Here is a 19,060-nt window from a genome sequence, read left to right as displayed (position 1 = left end):
ACATGAGGGTATCCAGTACAATAAAAGGTGTAGAAAAATTAGTGAAAGGATCAATAATAACAGTGACAAAAAACGGCAAACAACAGAGCAGGAAAACTGCCATTACGATACCTAATGTCTTTGCAGCCTTTTTTTCCCTTTTATCAGCTACAGTATGACATGTGGAATCATATTGATTAATTTGTTGTGAAAAAAAATAGCTCTCAACAAATTATTTCTAAAATAAACCTATGAAACCTATGTTCCTATGAAAGGGTATTCTTAAGTGTTTGTTAAGGTTAAAAAGTAGTGTTGAATAATGAAACAATTTGTAGTTCATGGAAAGTTTGAAACTGTGCCTACGTTTTCTAGAATTATGGGATCATGTTAGCAACTTTAGAATTATCTATTAATATTTATCTGAAAAGAGATTTATGGATGAAGAACCAAAATGAAAGACATTCCCTGTTATAATTATTTTGAATGCCTTCTGAAACCAAGGGTAAAAAAATGCATAAATTATGGGATTGCATGTAGAATTGAAGTAGCCCAACCATATAAGGATATCAAATATAACCACAGGTGGAGAAAAAATCAAGAACAAATCAGTAACAGTAGTAACAGAAAATGGCACATAACAGAGCAGATATATTCCCATTACGATACTCAGAGTTTTTACAGCTTTCCTCTCCCTGTTTGCTTTTATTTTGTTTTTATTGCCATTCTGAGAAACAACTGTCCCTGATATTTCTTTTATTACTTTTGCCTGCCTACTGGCAACAATTAAAATCTTCACATAAAGAGAAATCATCACTACTGCTGGAAGAAAAAAAACTAGTAATGGTACCAGAACTGCCCAATGTTTATCAAACTGTATAAAACATGAGCCCACACAAGAGTTGGAAATGATCAGCTCATCAGTGCTTGCTAACCTTCCTTTAAAGAATACCAATCCGAAACCAAACAGCAGGGAATAAAGCCAAACAATGCCAATAAAAATGGCTACAACCAATGTAGTGATTATGTTTTGGTACCGTAAAGGATTACATATAGCAAAGTATCTATCAACAGCAATGCAATTTAGGTGTAAAATAGATGCTACTGAAATGGTCATGTCAAGACTTGAATGTATTTTACAAAACAAGTCCCCAAAGTACCAGCAGGTTTCCACAGATCTTACCATGCTGTATGGCATTACAAGAATGCCTAAAAGACAGTCAACACATCCTAAAGACAGGATGAGGAAATTAGTTGGAGAATGAAGCTGTTTGAAGTGAGCAATTGAAATAATGACCATTAAATTTCCACACACTGTAACTAAGATTGTTCCCAATACAAATGTGTATATAGCGCCTTTAATAGCTGCCAGCCGGCGTGCTTTGAGGCAGGATCCTTTGACATGCTGGAAACAGTACTCCATCTCCTCATTTGTAGAATTCATGATGAATCTCTTCAGTCCGTGATCTAATAGAAATTCCATAAACACAAAAGACAAAGATTTGATTTACCCTTGCATTTTTAAATAATGTTTACCATAGTAAATTGTATATTTAAACAACATATCTTTGTGTTTGTACAGTACACTGCAGTGCAAAGTCTCTATTCACTGCACTGGGTTATTTTTTTTTTTTATTCATAAACACAATTCTCAGTTAATCTCAGTGAAATGTTAACTATTTTAGTTCCAGACAAAAAAATAATCCAGATTTACAGTATGTCTACTGTAGGTTGCTGTAAAAAAGAGAGGAGCAAATTATGTTAGTGATAATGAATACATGACAATGAGACATTTGATTTGATTGATAAATATTTCACATTAGTATTTAAAGATTGTGTTTAAAAATATTTCTTAAAGGTGATAGTCTCATCACTCAAGCTAAACTTTACAATAACAGTGAAAACTGTTATAATAGTGGATATTCTCATGTAGAATCAGAGTACATTTTCTTTATCAATTATGCTCTAAATAAAAAATACTCTACAACCTTTAAATACATAGGGTACAAATATGTGGTCAAGAACATAAGAAATGCATGGAAATATATAAGTAATAATAGTAGTACATTGTGTACTGTAAGTTTTCAGTCTGTTCCCTGTGCTGATTAAAAACATTATTGTAGTCTGTCACAAGTGTGAAGCTTGCTTGGTCACAAATTAAATTAAGTGCTGTATCCTATACATTCGTTTGCTTTCCTTAAGTCACTCGCATTAATAGGTACAATGCATTAAGTGTAATGATCTTTTTTTCAATTCAATTTTTCAAAAACTTTTTAAAGCAAGGTAACATTTATATTCTTATTATAATTAAAGTACATATACTATACAGTATAAACATATATTCTTTCTCTGTATATTATTTCAACTATAAAGTAAAAGCACTTTGAAAGCACTTTGATTAAGAGACAACAGGGAGAAATAAATTGATCATTCTTTTTCACCACACTTCCAACACAATATGTATTCTTTTTGCTAAGAGAACACAACATATGAAAAAACATTACTTGGTATATTTCAGAGTTATTACTTTAATTTTCTTTTTTTAAAACAGACTTTTTGCTATTATTCTAAAGTACTTAAAGTATATTGTAACCTACAATTTAAGCATATTCATATTCAAATACATGAATAAAGATGTAGAAGTACTTCTATCACAATTACCGATCTGTGTCATCAAACTAGATAGCAATTTAATTTCAGAAGAGAAAGAAATGTACTCAGAGATGCAAAGAAACTAACCTAATCTATAGACTGCAGTGAAAATTGAACAATGTTTTTACTCCCTCAGCATCCCAGTACCAAGTTTTACAAGGAACTGCATTCAAACAATATCTAACAATGGCAAAATAAAGAAATACATTTACATTTATTCATTTTACAAATGTCTGCAACACACATTTACAAGCACTCATACTTATAGACAAGAACAAACTCATTTGTCGGTGTATTTTACCAGAGGCCAAACAATTGTTGAAACTGTCTTCAGTTTTTACTGTTAAAAATTAATGTTAAATCTTGTTTAAGATCTGATAACAATTTCATTTTTTTGCATTCTGAATGCAATGTTGTCTCGTTTCCTTTGCAAATAAAGCCCATACATTAATTTTCTAGCTAGTTACCTACCTTGTTTCCACAATAAACAGTAATTGTAAAAACAAAAAGTATGTAATATTATATCTGAAAGCTATCTTGAAGATTTTACACATAAACTAGATTTACATTAAATATGAATGGAAGTGGTAGTATTACACATTACTTACAATGTTTCATTATAGCTTGAATTTATTAAGAACATTTTGTTTATCAAACATTTATACTCTCACCTCCAGTAACAGCTAATACCCACAGTGGTCTGACGTGTTGACAGCCATTTGTTTGATGCCTCCCAAAAGTATATTTTTAACTCTCTTGTAAGCACAATGAGGGACTATGTTTCTTTATCTTTTGTTGTTGAACTTGACTGTAGTAGTGACATGCCAAAATCTAATTATTAATGTCAAAGTTTTACACTGAGATTTCTGATACATTTTCCTAAATGTAAAACATATCTTAACATATACAATAAAAAAGTATTTTATATGATGTCAGGCATTTATGTTGCTTTGAAACAACAAATTAATTTTCAGTAGAACCACAGCATCTATCTTCAAATTTCACTTCACTTTTGCTTTACACATTTTTTGGCTTTTATTACAACAAGTCACTGTAGGAAACTGCATATTCTGAATATTCACTTTATCACTCTGTTGCATTGTGATCATGTCAAAAATGAAGTTTCTGATTGCATAGAAGAGATTGTGCTGGGTATTTTCCAGACACCAATTTAAACTGGTTGAATAAAACCTTTTGGTCCTAATGACAGTAATATATATTTTTAAAATAACGTGGTGCACTCATCAGGCAGTGATAGGGCACTGAGCAGACCAGCAACGGGGCTTGTGATGCCTGCCCCAGGAATAAAGGGATAGATGGAACCCTGTCTGGGATATTGGGAGATATCTGGTCTGGGATATTGTTAACTCCTGGGACTTGGGGGGAAGGACAGGGATTTATGTAATGTGAAAGTGTACCTGTATGACCTGTATGAAAGTGTACCTGTAGTGTACCTTTATCCTCTTTATCATAAACAAAACCCACGTCAATTTTCAACATAAAGCATTACACAAAATCAATACCTCAACACTCCATACTCAACAACGATAATTCACAAACAGCCAGAACATGTAACTCCACATTCCCAAACAGACATCATTTCCATAGCCCCGCCCCTTATGCAAAACCAACACCCCTCCCCTGTTCTCTCTCTCCGCTGGCGGTTGTAATCATTTTTATTTTTAAATACATTTTAGCAAAGTCATGTATTTTAAAAACCTTAAGATTTCTATATTTATGTCTTTATTTAGTGGTTTCATTAGTGACAAAGGCTAAACTTTCTTGGAAAATGTCTTTTATGTAAACCATGTTTGCTATTAATTCATTTAGGGCTATAATATTTTCATTGTCTTCCAATGAAAGAAGGGTTCCTTTCGCCGTAGTCGGGTTGACATTAGAAGCTTGCCACGCCCGGACTGTTACACAAACGCATTAGCATGTTAAAGCGATTTCATTGAGGAGCCTAGCTTTCTTAACTAGTAAGTACTGTACTTCCTTGGTTTTGGATGGGGGGAGGTGTCTTTCGCTGGAAATCTCACCCCCTTCTACTTTGAAAATACCTGTGAAACCAGTTTTATTTGTCACAGCCAGCAGAGAGGGGGGTTGTACTTGCAGTGTATCGGTATACAGTAGATGGGAAAGCCAGAGCGTGTTATGCTCTTCGTTAATGTCTAAGCCGGAACACATCACTATATCTCATTTTGTATTTCTTTTTTAAAAAAATCGTTTGCCCAGCCTAACAGTATTGTTGTTATTGTTTTTATCCTGTAAAGTGCTTTGAGGAGCCACCTTTAAAGGCGCCATATACAATAAAGTTAATTATTATTACTATTGTTAATTTGCTGGACAGAGAGGTGAACATTATTACGCAGAAGTCAAAGATAGCGATTTACATTGCATTGTCCATTGTGCTGCTGTAATACAGTTTTAAATAATTAAAAGTCTAAACAGTATCGGCTTTATTTATGGGTTTTAAATAAAGGCAATTTAAACGTGATTTAAATCAATATAAATGTTTATATTGTAACGCATAGGTGACTATTCATTGTTATAAAAATGACTTAAATTCGATCCTGTTGTGATATTTAGAAATATAAATTTGTTTGGTGCGAGTAAAGTTTAATTTAATCTCTGAGCCAGGGAAACGTTTTATTTTTTCAAAGAAATGTTTGTTAAAAAAAAAAGTCAAGGTTCCAGCATGTGGAACCTTGGATTCGAACACCCAACATGTGATGTGGGTGAACACCCAACATGTGATGTGGTAGTCGGGAACCTAACCCACAGCACCACCAGCAAGGTCACATGAGCAGTGTTGAAAAAGCCCTACAAACATTATCAACAGACATCGTACAGCATGTACAATTCTTGTGTTGCTGTACATGAATATACTTATATCGTTATTAATTTCTTTAAATACGCGATTCTGTACTGTACTTTGCATGATTGGAAACAAATGTGTGATTGCAAAATGCTGTGGTGTTACTTTTACAAAGATGGTTAATGAAAAAAAGAATGTGGACCAGGGCAATACTTTCAGTTTACAGCTTGTCCAAGGTCATTCATTATTAATACTTTTAGTAATATCTTCGTTAAAGACTTTGATGGCGACAGCTCAAACATGAGAGGTTGAACTTTACTAGCTCCACCTTGCGGAAATTCCGGATACTATTATTTTACTTGCGGTACTATAGGAGAATTTACGGTAACTCGCGGTAGACTGCGTAAAGTGCACTGCAAAATAATGCGGTATCGCCCGCTTGTTTTGAATGGCTGCATCTGTAACTTTAGCAGTTTTAAATAAGAAACACACAATATTAATATTTTACACATTTATTGTCTGCAGTCATGCATAACAAAGGTTAGCCTCCCCGCCAGGGTCCTCCTCCCGGACCCGGTAGGGTGCCAGGCAGTCTAGGTGCAGGACCGCCACTCTCCCCCGTGTTCGCAACCGGACCCGGTAGCAGAAATCGCCCACCACCAAAAGGACCTCAGTGGGCACCTCCCACGACGGCGCCAGCTTAAGGCTGAGGCCTTTACGGCGGTGCGGGCTGTACCCAAACCTAGTCCCAGGGCTGGAAGGCAGGCCCCCTGCAGCGCAGGTCGTAGTGCCGTTTCTGCCAGACTCCCGCCTGAGTCAGGTGGGTTCGGGCAAAGCTGTCCACTCGCTGCATCCACTGTCGCAGGTCCCACTCGTTGTCCAGTCCAGCTGGCGGTGCCGACACGTCTCCGGCCAGGGGGCCCAAAGAACAGGTTCGCATTTCCCGGCTCAGCATGAGTGAGGCTGGGGTGCACCTGGTAGATTCCTGGACCACGGCCCCATATGCCCAGAGGGCAAGGGGGAGATGACTGTCCCAGTCCCGCTGGTGCCGGGACACCAGGGTAGCCAGCTGGGTGACGAGTGTCCGATTAAACCACTCCACCAACCCGTTGCTCTGGGGATGCAGCGGGGTGGTCCACGTCTTAGATAACCCCAGGCGCTGGCACCCTCTGGCAAAGACCTGGGACTCGAAGCTACGTCCCTGGTCACAGTGTAAATCCTCTGGCACCCCTAGCCTGGCAAACATCCCCTCCAGTAGGGAATTGGCCACTGTGGAGGCACTCTGGTCTGGGAGGGCATAGGCCTCCTGCCACTTTGTGAAATACTCCATTGCCACCAGGACGTAGTGGTTCCCAGCCTCAGTGCACGGAAATGGGCCCAAAATATCCACCCCCACATGCTCCATGGGAGCCCCCACTTGGTGTTGTTGGAGGGGGGCCTGAGAGCGCCCGGGGGGACCCTTCTGCGCCACGCACACCGCACACGTTCAGCAGTACTACTCCATGTCCGTGGGACAGACCCCAATAAAAGTGGCCTTAGAGACGCTGCAGGGTTTTCTTACAGCCGAAATGTCCCACGCCCGGCTGGCCGTGCACCCCTTGGAGCACAGCCCCCTGAGCAACTGTGGCACCATCAGCTGCCACCAGATCTTGCCGATGGAGGGTACCCACCACCCCCAGTGCAGCACCCCATCCCTTACCTCCAAGGCCTCCCACAGGGAGCAGAGGGCCATCACAGACTTTGGGTGCGGGGCGAGCTCCTCCTGCACAGGGTCAGGCGGCGCTTGACAGAGTCTGCTAGAATCTGCCACGGGTTGTCCATCCTGCCCGCTTCTGACACCAATGTAGCATTTTTGAGTTCACTCAGGACAAAGGACCAATGAATCATCAATGGCACCTGATTTTAGTAAACTGTTTGTAGCCTCTATTTCTGCATGACAGCTGTATATAGTATCTACAAATCCTGTAGAAATGTATGATAAACACAGGTAGCAGCAGTTTCATTGATGTGTATTGCAGTATTGTATCGGTAAATGAAACATGGTTGGACACCAGGATTGGATTTAAAAAGTTTATTGAGAGACTTTGTTTTATTTTGTTTAGACATTTTTTATTTGCTTTATTTGTCTGCTCTCTGTGTTCATTAATAATCCCAGGGGATCACCTCAGTGTCCTGGCCAAATTTCCCTCTGGCCTTTGCCAATCATGGTCTCCCAATAATCTATGGCTGCCACCTCATCATCCAGGTGGGGCTGCACACTGGTGGTGGTGGAGGGGAGACCCCATTTTCTGTAAAGCGCTGAGTGGTAGCGTCCAGAGAAGTGCTATATAAGTGTAAGCAATTATTATTAATTATCTTTTTAATATCAATGTTAATTAGAAATGTTCTACTAAGTATTCAATTCCTGGTTTTCTACTTAAACCCAAGCTGCTCTCCACATATCTCCGCTGAGCAAGACAGCACTTAACTCTGTGCAGAGGTTGCAGCCGAGCCTGTCTTGCAAACCCCTTTGGTCCCCCTTTTTCAAGAGGCTCGCTATTCGGTTTCACCTGAGGCTCCTTTTTTTCCACCCCAATTGTCTGCCTCAAGACAGCCCTTTAACTCCGCCTGGCTCCCTTCTTATTCGGCCCTCATGTTTCAGACCGGCTTATTGTGTTTGCAGTTTTGGCTTTAAGCCAGTTCTTCACTCTGTGCAGCAGTTTTCAGCCTCAGCATTGCCCAGCGCACCAGCCTCAGGTCCAGCGTCACCAGGCACACCAAGCCAGCCCTCGCTTTGCACAGCAGTCTCTGCAGCCTTAAGCCAGTGCTTCAGATCCATCCAGCTCCCTTTTCAGGAGACTCTCCATTCAGTTGCACCCATACCCAAGGTTCTCTGTCTCTGACTAGCGGACTGTGATTGGCAGCTATTTCGGCATTAGGATAGAGCTTCGCTCTGTGCAGCAGCCTTAGCTCTCAGCATCAAACATATAGCAGCTTCAAATCCAAGCCGGCATTCAGCCTCACCGGCGCAGCAGAATCAGCTCCAGCGTCACCCAACACGCCAGCTTTAGCTCTTTGGCTGCTCTCTGCATCTCCTGATGCTGCAGTTTCATATTCTAGTCCCCACTTATTCGTTTCACTGCTCACCGCGTCGACCCTTGTGTTTGCCAACCCACACTCCTGGCACTCCTGAGAGCTGCGTCAGGTGGGAGGCAATAGGCCTTTCAAAAGTTCTCTTTCAATTCTGAGAGTCCCTTTGTCATCACAGCAGCAGGGGGCAGTCCCTGTCAGAGCCTGACAACTAGGAATCCTTAAGGGGCTCAGGCTAACAGAGAGATGCTCTCAGGCATCGAAGTGGAAACAGGATGCTTGACTCCCTAAGAAAGAAACAGAAGGTTCTGCTGGAACGCTGAAAGGAGACTGGGAAAAATGATAGCAAAGAAAAGTTACCCAGACAGCTCAAAAGAAAAAGGTGAGGATAAAGAGCCCTGAGTCAGGAGAAGAAGTCACTTCAAGAATAGCTGAGAAGGCAGCAGGAACGATAACAGAAAAAAAACTAAACTACTATGGCAGGACCCAAAAGAGCAAGAATGGGGCTAGGCTAGGGAGAGGACAAACAGCTGCATGGGGAGAACCCTGGGGTCCTGGACAACAGAAGTTTCCTCTTGTGGGCAGGACAGAACTGAAAAGAACCAGCAGAGAAGAGTCAAGGATTCTAGGGTGTTGTCCAGAAGCTGCAAACAGTCAGGGACAGGAGTACAGAATAAAGTTCTGGAGAAGAGGCAACCTAGAAAAGAGATCTGCAGTGCAGAGAGGCTTGAAGTCACAGACTGCAGTCAGAGCAGACTGGAACAGAGCACTGCAGTGCAGGGTAACGTGAAGTCCTGGACTGGAGACAGAACAGACTGGAACAGGGCACTGCAGTGCAGGGTGACGTAGTGTCTTGGACAGGAGTCAGAGCAGCTTTAGCGGCGAGAAGTGAGGGTGTCAGTATAGAGCCCAAAGATCACAACCCTGGCAAATCAGCCCTTTGACAGGAATTGGGGAGCATCAGTTTCGGATTGGAATCCTGTGCTGAACACCCAAGAAAAATGAGGACACTCGGGTATCTCGGTTTTGGAGTGGAATCCTGTTGCTGAGCCCCCAGGCTGAAAGAGCTATTCGACTTTGGAGCGGAATGGTGTCGAGAACCAAAGAAAGGGGTGCGAATGGGCTTAGAATTCCAGAAAAGCAGCTGAGGCATCTGCCCGACGAACAGGAGATCAGAAAGCAGTAGTACAAACTGGATGGGTTAAAAGAAACAATGATGAACCATCATTAAAGGAAAACAGGAACTGAATAATAAATTGAGTAAACATGAAGATTTTTATTCTCATCTATGTGTAAGACATCAGAAATAAAGGGATTTTTTATTAATATTGAACACAGTTTTCATATAAAAATGAAATGTTCTTGCAGTATAATAAATGTACCTGTACCATAGATTACTTGCCTGTTTTTTTTATTACTGACTGTAGTGTCACAATTAATTCTTCCTTTTTCTTACAGCCAACCACGAGTTATATCTCTGTTATATTCAAATTCTGCACATCTTTTTCCAAATATATTGGAGTATCTCATTAAATTTCTTAATCAGACATTCCTGAAGTTTTTTTAGTGTTTGAAATTTACCAGTTCGATAAAGGCTTATTAAGATTTAATATCACAATAAAAAGTGACATACTTTAAGTAATGAAAGCAGATGCTGGTTTTAAACATTTTATTTAAATAAACAAAAACACATCTATAATGATGAATTGAAATTATTCAATGTGTACTATCCCAGCTATACATTTCGACAACTTTATTCAGACAAAAGTTTAATTCTAGATGAATTACGGTGAAATATTTTACATGTAAGAATAAGTTTCAGTGCTTCTCGAAACCATGGATAGAAAAAAGCATATATTAATGGATTAAAAGTTGAATTTACATAGCCTAACCATATTAGGCCATCAAACACGACTGAAGGAGTTGCAAAATTGAGATAGACATCTATCATTGTATCTGTGAAGTAAGGGACCCAGCAGACTAGAAAGACACCCATAACTATACCTAGTGTCTTAGCAGCTTTATGTTCCCTGTTCTGTTGAGTTTTCTTTTTACTGTCGTCCACCGAAAATATTCTATTTTCCATAATTTGTATCATTCTTGCTTGGTTTCTAGCTACACGGAAAATGTGCACATATATTCCAATCATGGCAAAACAGGGAGCAAAAAAAATAACTGAATCCAGTAATGCCCATAACTTATTAAAAACAAGTAAACAACCACCCTCACATGATAGTATGGCAACCACATCTTCTAGGCCTTGGTCGTTAGATTTGGTGTAAATTATTCCAAAAGTGTATAATGCTGGCAAAATCCAACCAATAATAATAAACACACAGGACACTCTGATGCTGATTTTGTTTGTATAATGAAGAGGCTCACATACTGCATAATACTGATCAATAGCAATAAAACATAAATGGAAAATGGAGGCAGTGGAAAGCAACATGTCAATAGATGTATGAAGTCTGCAAAAGAATGATCCCAAATACCAACAAGTTTCAACCATTCTGACCATGCTAAATGGGAGAACAATTAAACCTAAGAGAAAATCAATGGTTGCCAGTGAAAGAACAAGAAAGTTATTTGGTGAGTGAAGCTGCTTGAAGTGAGAGATGGAAATAATCACAATAAGATTTCCACCAATTGTAATAAGGACTGTAAGACCAAACACAAAATACATAGCTACCTTCATACCAACAGTTCTGTGCCCTTTTATACAGGATTTGTTCATCTCCTCAAAGCAGTATTCTATTGTGTCGATCTCCAATACTGTTGAATTCATAATGCTGAGATTCACAAAATGAGGCTGATGGAAACAGAAGCCACGTGTTTCAATGAAACCTATTTTTAATTTCTTCTGTAAGGAAGAAAGAGAATCATATTAAACATTTGCCAGATATTTGGATGTTTACTTGAAATCATATGGGATTATTACAAATATATTTCCTGTTGCCTGCATGTATTGTTAAAACAAAACAAATCTTAATATAGTGAAAAATGCTCTATTGGGTGTCTTAAATTCCCTAAACAATGTGAAATACGAAAATGCTGGATAAGTTTTATTGGGATAAATGATAAATCTTATTGTACATACTTTTTAAAACGTTTCAAAGGAATATATTGTGTTTCACATCTTTAAGTGATGTTAAACTTCAAATTTCTGAAGTGTAATCTTAAAATGGCAGTAGAATCCTGTGCTTTAATACACTGTATTAGACTGTTGATGCTTAATGATTTCTGGTTTGCAATTAAATTGCAGTTCCTCAGGGGACGGGAAGATGATTGAATTTTTAACGTAGTCTTTCACAAAATGTTTAAAATGTGTTTGTTTAAATAAATTAAACTAGGAATCTATAACTTTCATTCATCTTACTGTAAATACTATAAACTATAAATCATTTGTTTGAAATAGAATCCTGTTTGAAGTACAATATCAATAAATTGCCTTCGAAATGCACTGCGTGTTTACAGAGGGGATACAACTTGTTATATTTATATAACAAACTCAAATTACCACTTCAATACTGCCTTTGTCAGAGATCAGGTTAACATTTGGGATACTCACAATTACTAATTGACTCAATCCATAAAGTTTTTTTTTATTCCACATTTATTGACTGAAAGCTTTAAATGAATAACAGAATAATCCTCTTGCCTGATAGGCTAACAGTACAGAAGATTCAAAGTAAAAACAGCCCATTGATATTTACCTATTAACCTATGTTTATATTGAATGTGTATATATATAATTAGTTGAGGTAACTCTTACACAGTAATTAATTATGAACTCAAACACAATGATTTGTGAAATCATAAAACAATACTCACTATTTAACAGGCTCCTCATAAAGACATCTTGCAGAAACTTGCTTTCTCTTTCTTTGTTGATTGTTGTTAGAATACAGGCTTTTATACAGCACTGGGACTTTGTTGTGTTCAACACTGTGTGGATGTCAAGGGAAATTTCAAAAAGCTATTGGTCAAGACCATTCACATAATTATGAATAATCCAGCATTGTAATCAGACAATGAGACAAAGAGATACAGTGCCTGTCTAGCAGCTCTTTGCTGTTCCAACTGTATTATTTTAACAATGGATTAGACCTGTATTTTAAAAAGGCAGTTAACCTTCAATTAAATATTTTATTTTATTTAATAAAGACGTCTAGAAAAGAAAGAAGTAGGATAGGAACACTAAAGCACAAAAGCAACTTTCTGTACACAGATGAGTAGCTTTTCTCCATTGTAGAACATTAGCTCTACAGTACATTCCACTATTGAAATTCTAACCATTTATCTTTTAACACATAATAGGTAATACATCCCCATGTAGAGGTTAACTGCTGATGTATAGATCTGCATTAGAAGAGAGGCCTTCCTTATCAACAGCACCTCTTGCTTACAAGAACCCTGAAGTGACCCCTGTTTCTACATATTAAAGCAGTGGTTCTCAAACTTTTTGGACCAAGTACCACCCCTGAACAAACCAAAGCATCCAAGTACCACCTGAAAGTCATTTTCTCATAGGAAACCCAGAAATTCTCAATGACTAACATGAGTGTGCATGTGCACACACACTTACATACACATATAATAAATATCATAATAAACTTTATTTGATATAGCACCTTTAAAGGTGGCTTATCAAAGTGCTTTACAGAAAGAAAAAAAACAGGAACAACAACAATTAAAAATAAACAATAAAAAAGCACCATTTCAGTGAGAGGGGTGAGTCTGTTTAGTCGAGCAAAGCAGATATGAATTCATTGGTCGAGCCTTGATACAATTCACAACAGAGTCTAACAGATTTAAAATCGTCAGGCATGTTCTTGAAGGCAAAGTTCTCGTGGTGGATGTTGCAAATAGTCCATTCATTTCTGGAGCAACCTCTCTAATTCGTGCAACTACACAGCTGTGTCGGCTTGTCATTGCTCTAGCACCGTCTGTACAACTCCAACGCAATTTTTCAAGTTGATGCCATTCTCTTCGTTGAATTCATCCAGAAGCTGAAATATGGGCTCTCCTGTAGTTTCTGTTGGTAGCGGCTTACAGAACAGAAAGTCCTTATGGGACATGCTCTCAAACTCGTATCTAACGTAAACGAGCAAATTGGCCAAATCAAAGGCATCTACAGACTCGTCTAATTGCAGTGAAAAGCAGCTGCTCATCTTGACGCGCTCTATCAGCTTACTTTTGATATCATCCGCCATTTCAATAATTCTATGAGTGACTGTGTCTTTCAGGGGAAGGGGGGCAGCAAGTCGAGGTGTTTAGCAGCTTTTTCTCCACAGACAATACGTGTCAGCTCTTTTGTCAATGGTAAATAAGGTTCTTCAAAAATAGTGTGGGGCTTACCTGCTTTAGCAATCCACAAGCTTGTATTTTTCCCCGTTTCCGTTTCAGGAATCCCGTCTCAGAAGTTAAAAGAAGTTTTTATTTCATGCGCATGGGAGCTAAAACACAGAGACGCTCGGTGTATTTTTCTCAAATTAACCTAGAACAGTTCTTAAATATTTTTCTGTTATCTATCACGCATTCCTGTGCTCACACGATTGCCAGCGTCAGAGCACACATTTCTATGCATTACTGTGCTTATAACACTGGCATTGGTCCAGTGTTATAATAGCAGCTTCAGCTCCAAAACCACGCACGTTCTCTTACCTTCCTATTTGTAGGAGATATGTTTTTTAGATACAATTGGTCACTTATGTTCGTAACACGCATTTCTATGCTTTCCTCTGCTTACAAGATTGGCTGTGTGGTGGGCTGTGTATTCGACACGTATTAAAATAGAAAATAGGAAAACCTGTCCCGATTTTTCAGTGCACTTAACAAAGATCCAGGGTTATATGGCGTACCACCTGGCAGTTTGAGAACCCCTAATTTAGAGAATCCCAGTCAGGGTTCCCAGTGGAATAGTGACATGACCCAGGCTCAAACCTTTGAAGTACATTGATTAGCATTGCTCCCCTGCAGCACAGGAACCCTGGGTTCAATTCCTCAGGTGCTATCTATGTGAAATTTGTTCTGTTACGAATAGAGGGTTACAAAAAAAGAGAATATCAGAGATAGCTGAGCAAATTAACACTTTCTCGCCTCTGGAAAAAGAGTCACTTTCCCCCTGGTAGGATGTTCCCTCAAACTGTTAAAAATATCTCTGGAAGTTTATACAGTAGAAGCCAGGTTTATGGCTTAGATTAAAGCTAAGTTATCATAACCCCCCAACTTGTAAATATTTTTTCAAGAATACATCCAAGTGTTTGGTATAATCGGAGGCACCTCCATTTTTTTTATTGATGCAACTTTGATGAAAAGAGTAATAACTCAGGTTAGACAAACATTTATTAATAATGACAATGACACACTTAATAACACACACAACATAAACATACAATATATGCGTTATGCTATTAGCAAACACTCAAGCAGGGCATTTCAGGAGCCTACTGTATATCCTAACCACCCAGGAAAGCCCCAGAATACCAAGTATTCAACTCCTCTATAATGCCTGCAAAGGCCAACAGAAGAGATAAAGCTGACTTCTAAATCTGACACAATACAACCTACGATTAAAAATCTCTCTGTAATCCAGGATGCTACAAAATGAATAGAAACTTATCTACCTCTTCTAAAAATGCACTCACTAAGCAGGGGAGGCCATGTTTAACTGAGGAATTCTTTAAACAAATCAAAGTCACAGAATAGCTCTCTTAACAAAGTTTCTAAGTTTTAAATATTTAAGTTTCAAATACTTAACTTGAATCTGGTTTTTATGGATGAGGAAGGGGAGGTCTTGCCTTCTCCTTCGGTCTCTTCCCCTGTCTTCCTGTATCCTCTTTTTTTCTCTCCTACCTCTTTTTCTTCCTAAATGCCTGTTTCATGCTGTCTATCTGAACTGTTGTTTGACAATTAATAATTTACCCAAAATGTATTAACTCCTTTGCAATCGCTTTGATCACGGAATCTTGCACCCCTAGATCTCGGCAAACATCTCCTTGCAGTAATAATAACATGCTCTACATTGACCTTTTCATTAAGTGCTAGATAAAAAAGCAGGGCAATGACTTTCTCTACATGCTAGCGCTCACCACAGCAGATCTGGGTGATGCGCTGTGCCAGTCTGCAGCCCAGACCCGAAGGCTTGGCTGGGCATGCCCATGTGTTAATGGCTCTGGCAGCCTGACTCCGGCTGCAGCCCCCGGCTACTCGAGGGCCAGGAAGACAGCCTGTAGAGCCGCATGTCTGCCTTTGCACAGCTGGTCATGTATCTTGACTTTAACCAGGGAAAGCTGAGAGGTGTTGCGGGCTCTGCGGAGGCCATCATCTGTGCCTGGTCACCTGATGGAGAGCAAAAACTCCAGCTGCGGGTCTGAGTAGAGATTTCCCATCTGTCTATCCGGGAGGACCAGAGGAACTTCGGCGCGATCAGCAGAGGCTAGCCAGAGGCTGCTGGTCACTGGATCCAAAGACCAGCGCATTATACATCTAGAACTACTGCCTCTAGAGAGCAGTAGTAATGCCTTGCAGAGCCGGGTACCGCTGCAGAGCTCAGACATGTAGATCACCCCAGTCTTTGCTCACGGAGAGGACTGGGGTCATGGGCTCGGAGTGTTTTCAGTACTGGATTCGGGAACATCACTGCATAGCAAGGTGGCAAAGGAAATCCGCACTGCCTTATAAGCAACTTTGTTCTTTCCTTGGATTTGAGGTTGGTAGAAAGCTGGTTATGATTCGCTATGATGCGTTATGATTCAGAAACCTACTGTCCTGTCCCAGGTCCTGACAGCAATCAGGTGGGACTGAGTAAAAATGTTATTTCTGTTAACAGAGTGATGTTATTTTAAACAAGAAAGATTTTTCTATATACAATTATCTGTGTTTATGAGGTAAAAATGGAAGAATCTCTGATGCTTTTATTATTTATTTTTTCCCTTGGCTTCATTTATAAGCCTTCTAAGGGTATTTAAATATTATTTGAGTTCTCTTTTTTCTTTCCCTTCTGCATCAGTGAATGTCTTTTTTCCTCTATTTATATGTATATTTGTGTCTTTGTTATTTTCTTTTCATTAAAAAAATAAATACAAAATAATTATTAATTTCTTTAGTTATGTGATTCCATGTTATTATTCCCTATTAAGTGGATTCTAAAAAGTACATGTTTTTTACCACAATATTGACAGCAAGTCAATACAGTCAATAAGACATTCATAAAAAAGATGAAAGCATTATAGTTTTTTTATAAAGTATACAAACTTTATATAGTTAGAATGAGCATGTCAAAGCATTTCCTTATAACCACAGTAAGTAACCGAGTTAAAGACATTGATGTATAAAATGTTTATGAAGAAGGTGGAGTACGTTTTTTAGCTTCCACTACCAGTCATATACAGTACAGTATGTATGATATACTGTATTTATATTCCTAAATTAAAATTCTTAATGATGTTCAGAGACATTATAGCCCTTATATTATTATGTTCAGCAACCAAAATTATACGTTATAAAATTCCATAGTAATATGCCATATGAAGCAGACACACCACAAGTGCCACCTATCGATCATCTTTGGCCAGTGAAATACATACGGATACGCAGCACACGACTTTCTGACGTTGGAAGAAATAATGCATGTTCTGAGTGGATGCATCTGTATTTTGGTAAATGACAGAACCTCAGTTCAGTATTTTTTTCTGTGACAGGGACAGAGCAGCTCTAATTTGTTCAATCAGACTTGTTTCAGCACTTTGGCTATGTCATTATGTCAGAGTAATTTCAGTAATAACCAGTAATACAGTAATTAGTTCAAGTAAAATGCTGATTCAAATGAAAATATCCTTTGAACATACAGTATACACTGTATAAATCATACTACCTAACTCTACTTCCATGGCTGATTTAAACTTATTCTTTTAAATTTGAGCACTGCATTATATAGCTCCCAAGTGGCATCACACCTCTAGCCAGTTCCATGTGAATAGTCTTCACTCACAAGCCTACACTCTTACTTTCTTTCAGTGCTGCCTGGGCATTGTGCTCCTCTGGGAGGTACTGTTAATGTCATTACTTTCTGGTCACTACTGGAACTCCATGGGTCCAGCCTTTACAAAATGAAGCATTAAATCCCTTATCTCCAATAAGTGTTAAAGCTACACTGAGTGCTTCCTTAATGTCTCCCAGAAGACTTTTCTAATTTCTGTTTTAAAGAAAATGAGGCAGAAAAGATCTGTGCCTCTGTGCTGTGCTGAAAGGTGTGGCAGGCTGTATTTGTTTAGATTCTAACACGTAATTATTACTAACAGCGGAATCTTTACTGATACATCTTTTAAAATTAAAATGTAGCTTAAACCTTTTTTCTTGTCTGGAAAAAATAGTTTAGGAGCTTAGGCACTGGCTTCCGGTCAAATTCCGCGTAGACTTTAAAATCCTCATGCTCACCTACAAGGCTTTACATGGCTTGGCACCTCAATACCTGTCTGAACTTTTATCGCCCTACTCCCCACCTCGCAACCTCCGCTCTTCAAATTCTGCCCTCCTTACTGTCCCCCAAGCCCGTCTACATTGTATGGGCGACAGGGCCTTCTCCTGCTATGCCCCCAAGCTCTGGAACTCCTTGCCCAAGGATATTAGAGAGTCACCTTCTCTAAACTCCTTCAAATCCAGACTCAAAACCCTCCTTTTCAGAAAAGCCTTTACTTAACTGGTTCCATTCTTCACCCCTCTGCTCTTCTTAATACCATCTTCCACGGTCTCCTCTATTGTTATTGTTGTATTGTTGTAATTATAATTGTGTCCTGTATTGTGAAATTTTCTTATTTATTGTTGTAGTCTTCTTATTTATTGTTATTGTCATCCTGTAAAGCGCTTTGAGAAGCCACCTTTAAAGGCGCTATATAAAATAAAGTTTATTATTATTATTATTATTATTATTATTAAATTTCTTTTGCCAAGTTTTTTGGAAGAAACAAGAAATTCAATAATAGATTTTTTTTATATTTTTCACTACATTTTAATAGAGCTATAAGTTTGCAAGAAATCCAAAACTACACTGAATATTCACACTTCCTGAAGGTTGAATTGATGATGTAAAGAAATGTGTAGATTTAAAAAAACTATGCATACAGTATGTTTTGTAGTGTGCAGGAACCATGGTATAACTGATACATTTTGAAGAGATTCATCATGCGATGGATGATTAAAAAGTTACGGATATAATTAGAGCAATTTATAATAGTTTAAGAATAATACATTACATTACTAATAAAATATATCAGTTAATTAGAAAAAATTAAAAAGACAGTGGGCATCTGTCACTGGAAAAGGTGCCTTTCTTCTCTTTCAGCATGGAATAAACCTATGACTTGTTCCTTTGCGCCTATGCATGCTGACGCAGCTACCCACCTGAACTACTGACAGCTTAGCCATGTTTAGTTCAAGCTAACAGGCAGCCCTCAACAGATAGGAAGTTTATAGTACAGATTGTACCCAATTGGTAAGATGTACATGAGCAGCCGATATGATGTTTTTAATAATTAATCCATTAGA

At 38.7% G+C, this 19,060-nt stretch overlaps 1 protein-coding gene across 1 annotated transcript; it reads right to left on the bottom strand.

Moving 5' to 3' along the window:
- Positions 1-388: 388 nt before the first annotated feature.
- On the bottom strand, positions 389-13,728 carry LOC102691062 (trace amine-associated receptor 4-like). The gene is made up of 3 exons (XM_069185604.1): positions 13,477-13,728; positions 10,439-11,375; positions 389-564 (listed from the first exon to the last, which is right to left on the bottom strand). Exons 1-3 carry the CDS (start codon positions 13,726-13,728, stop codon positions 389-391), a joined length of 1,365 nt encoding a protein of 454 aa, XP_069041705.1.
- Positions 13,729-19,060: the final 5,332 nt, after the last annotated feature.

Source organism: Lepisosteus oculatus, chromosome 2 (assembly GCF_040954835.1).
Source record: "Lepisosteus oculatus isolate fLepOcu1 chromosome 2, fLepOcu1.hap2, whole genome shotgun sequence".
In the NCBI taxonomy this organism is placed as follows: Eukaryota; Metazoa; Chordata; class Actinopteri; order Semionotiformes; family Lepisosteidae; genus Lepisosteus; species Lepisosteus oculatus.
The sequence above is the reverse complement of the archived record's forward strand: the minus strand, read 5'-3'. Positions and strand labels throughout refer to the sequence as shown.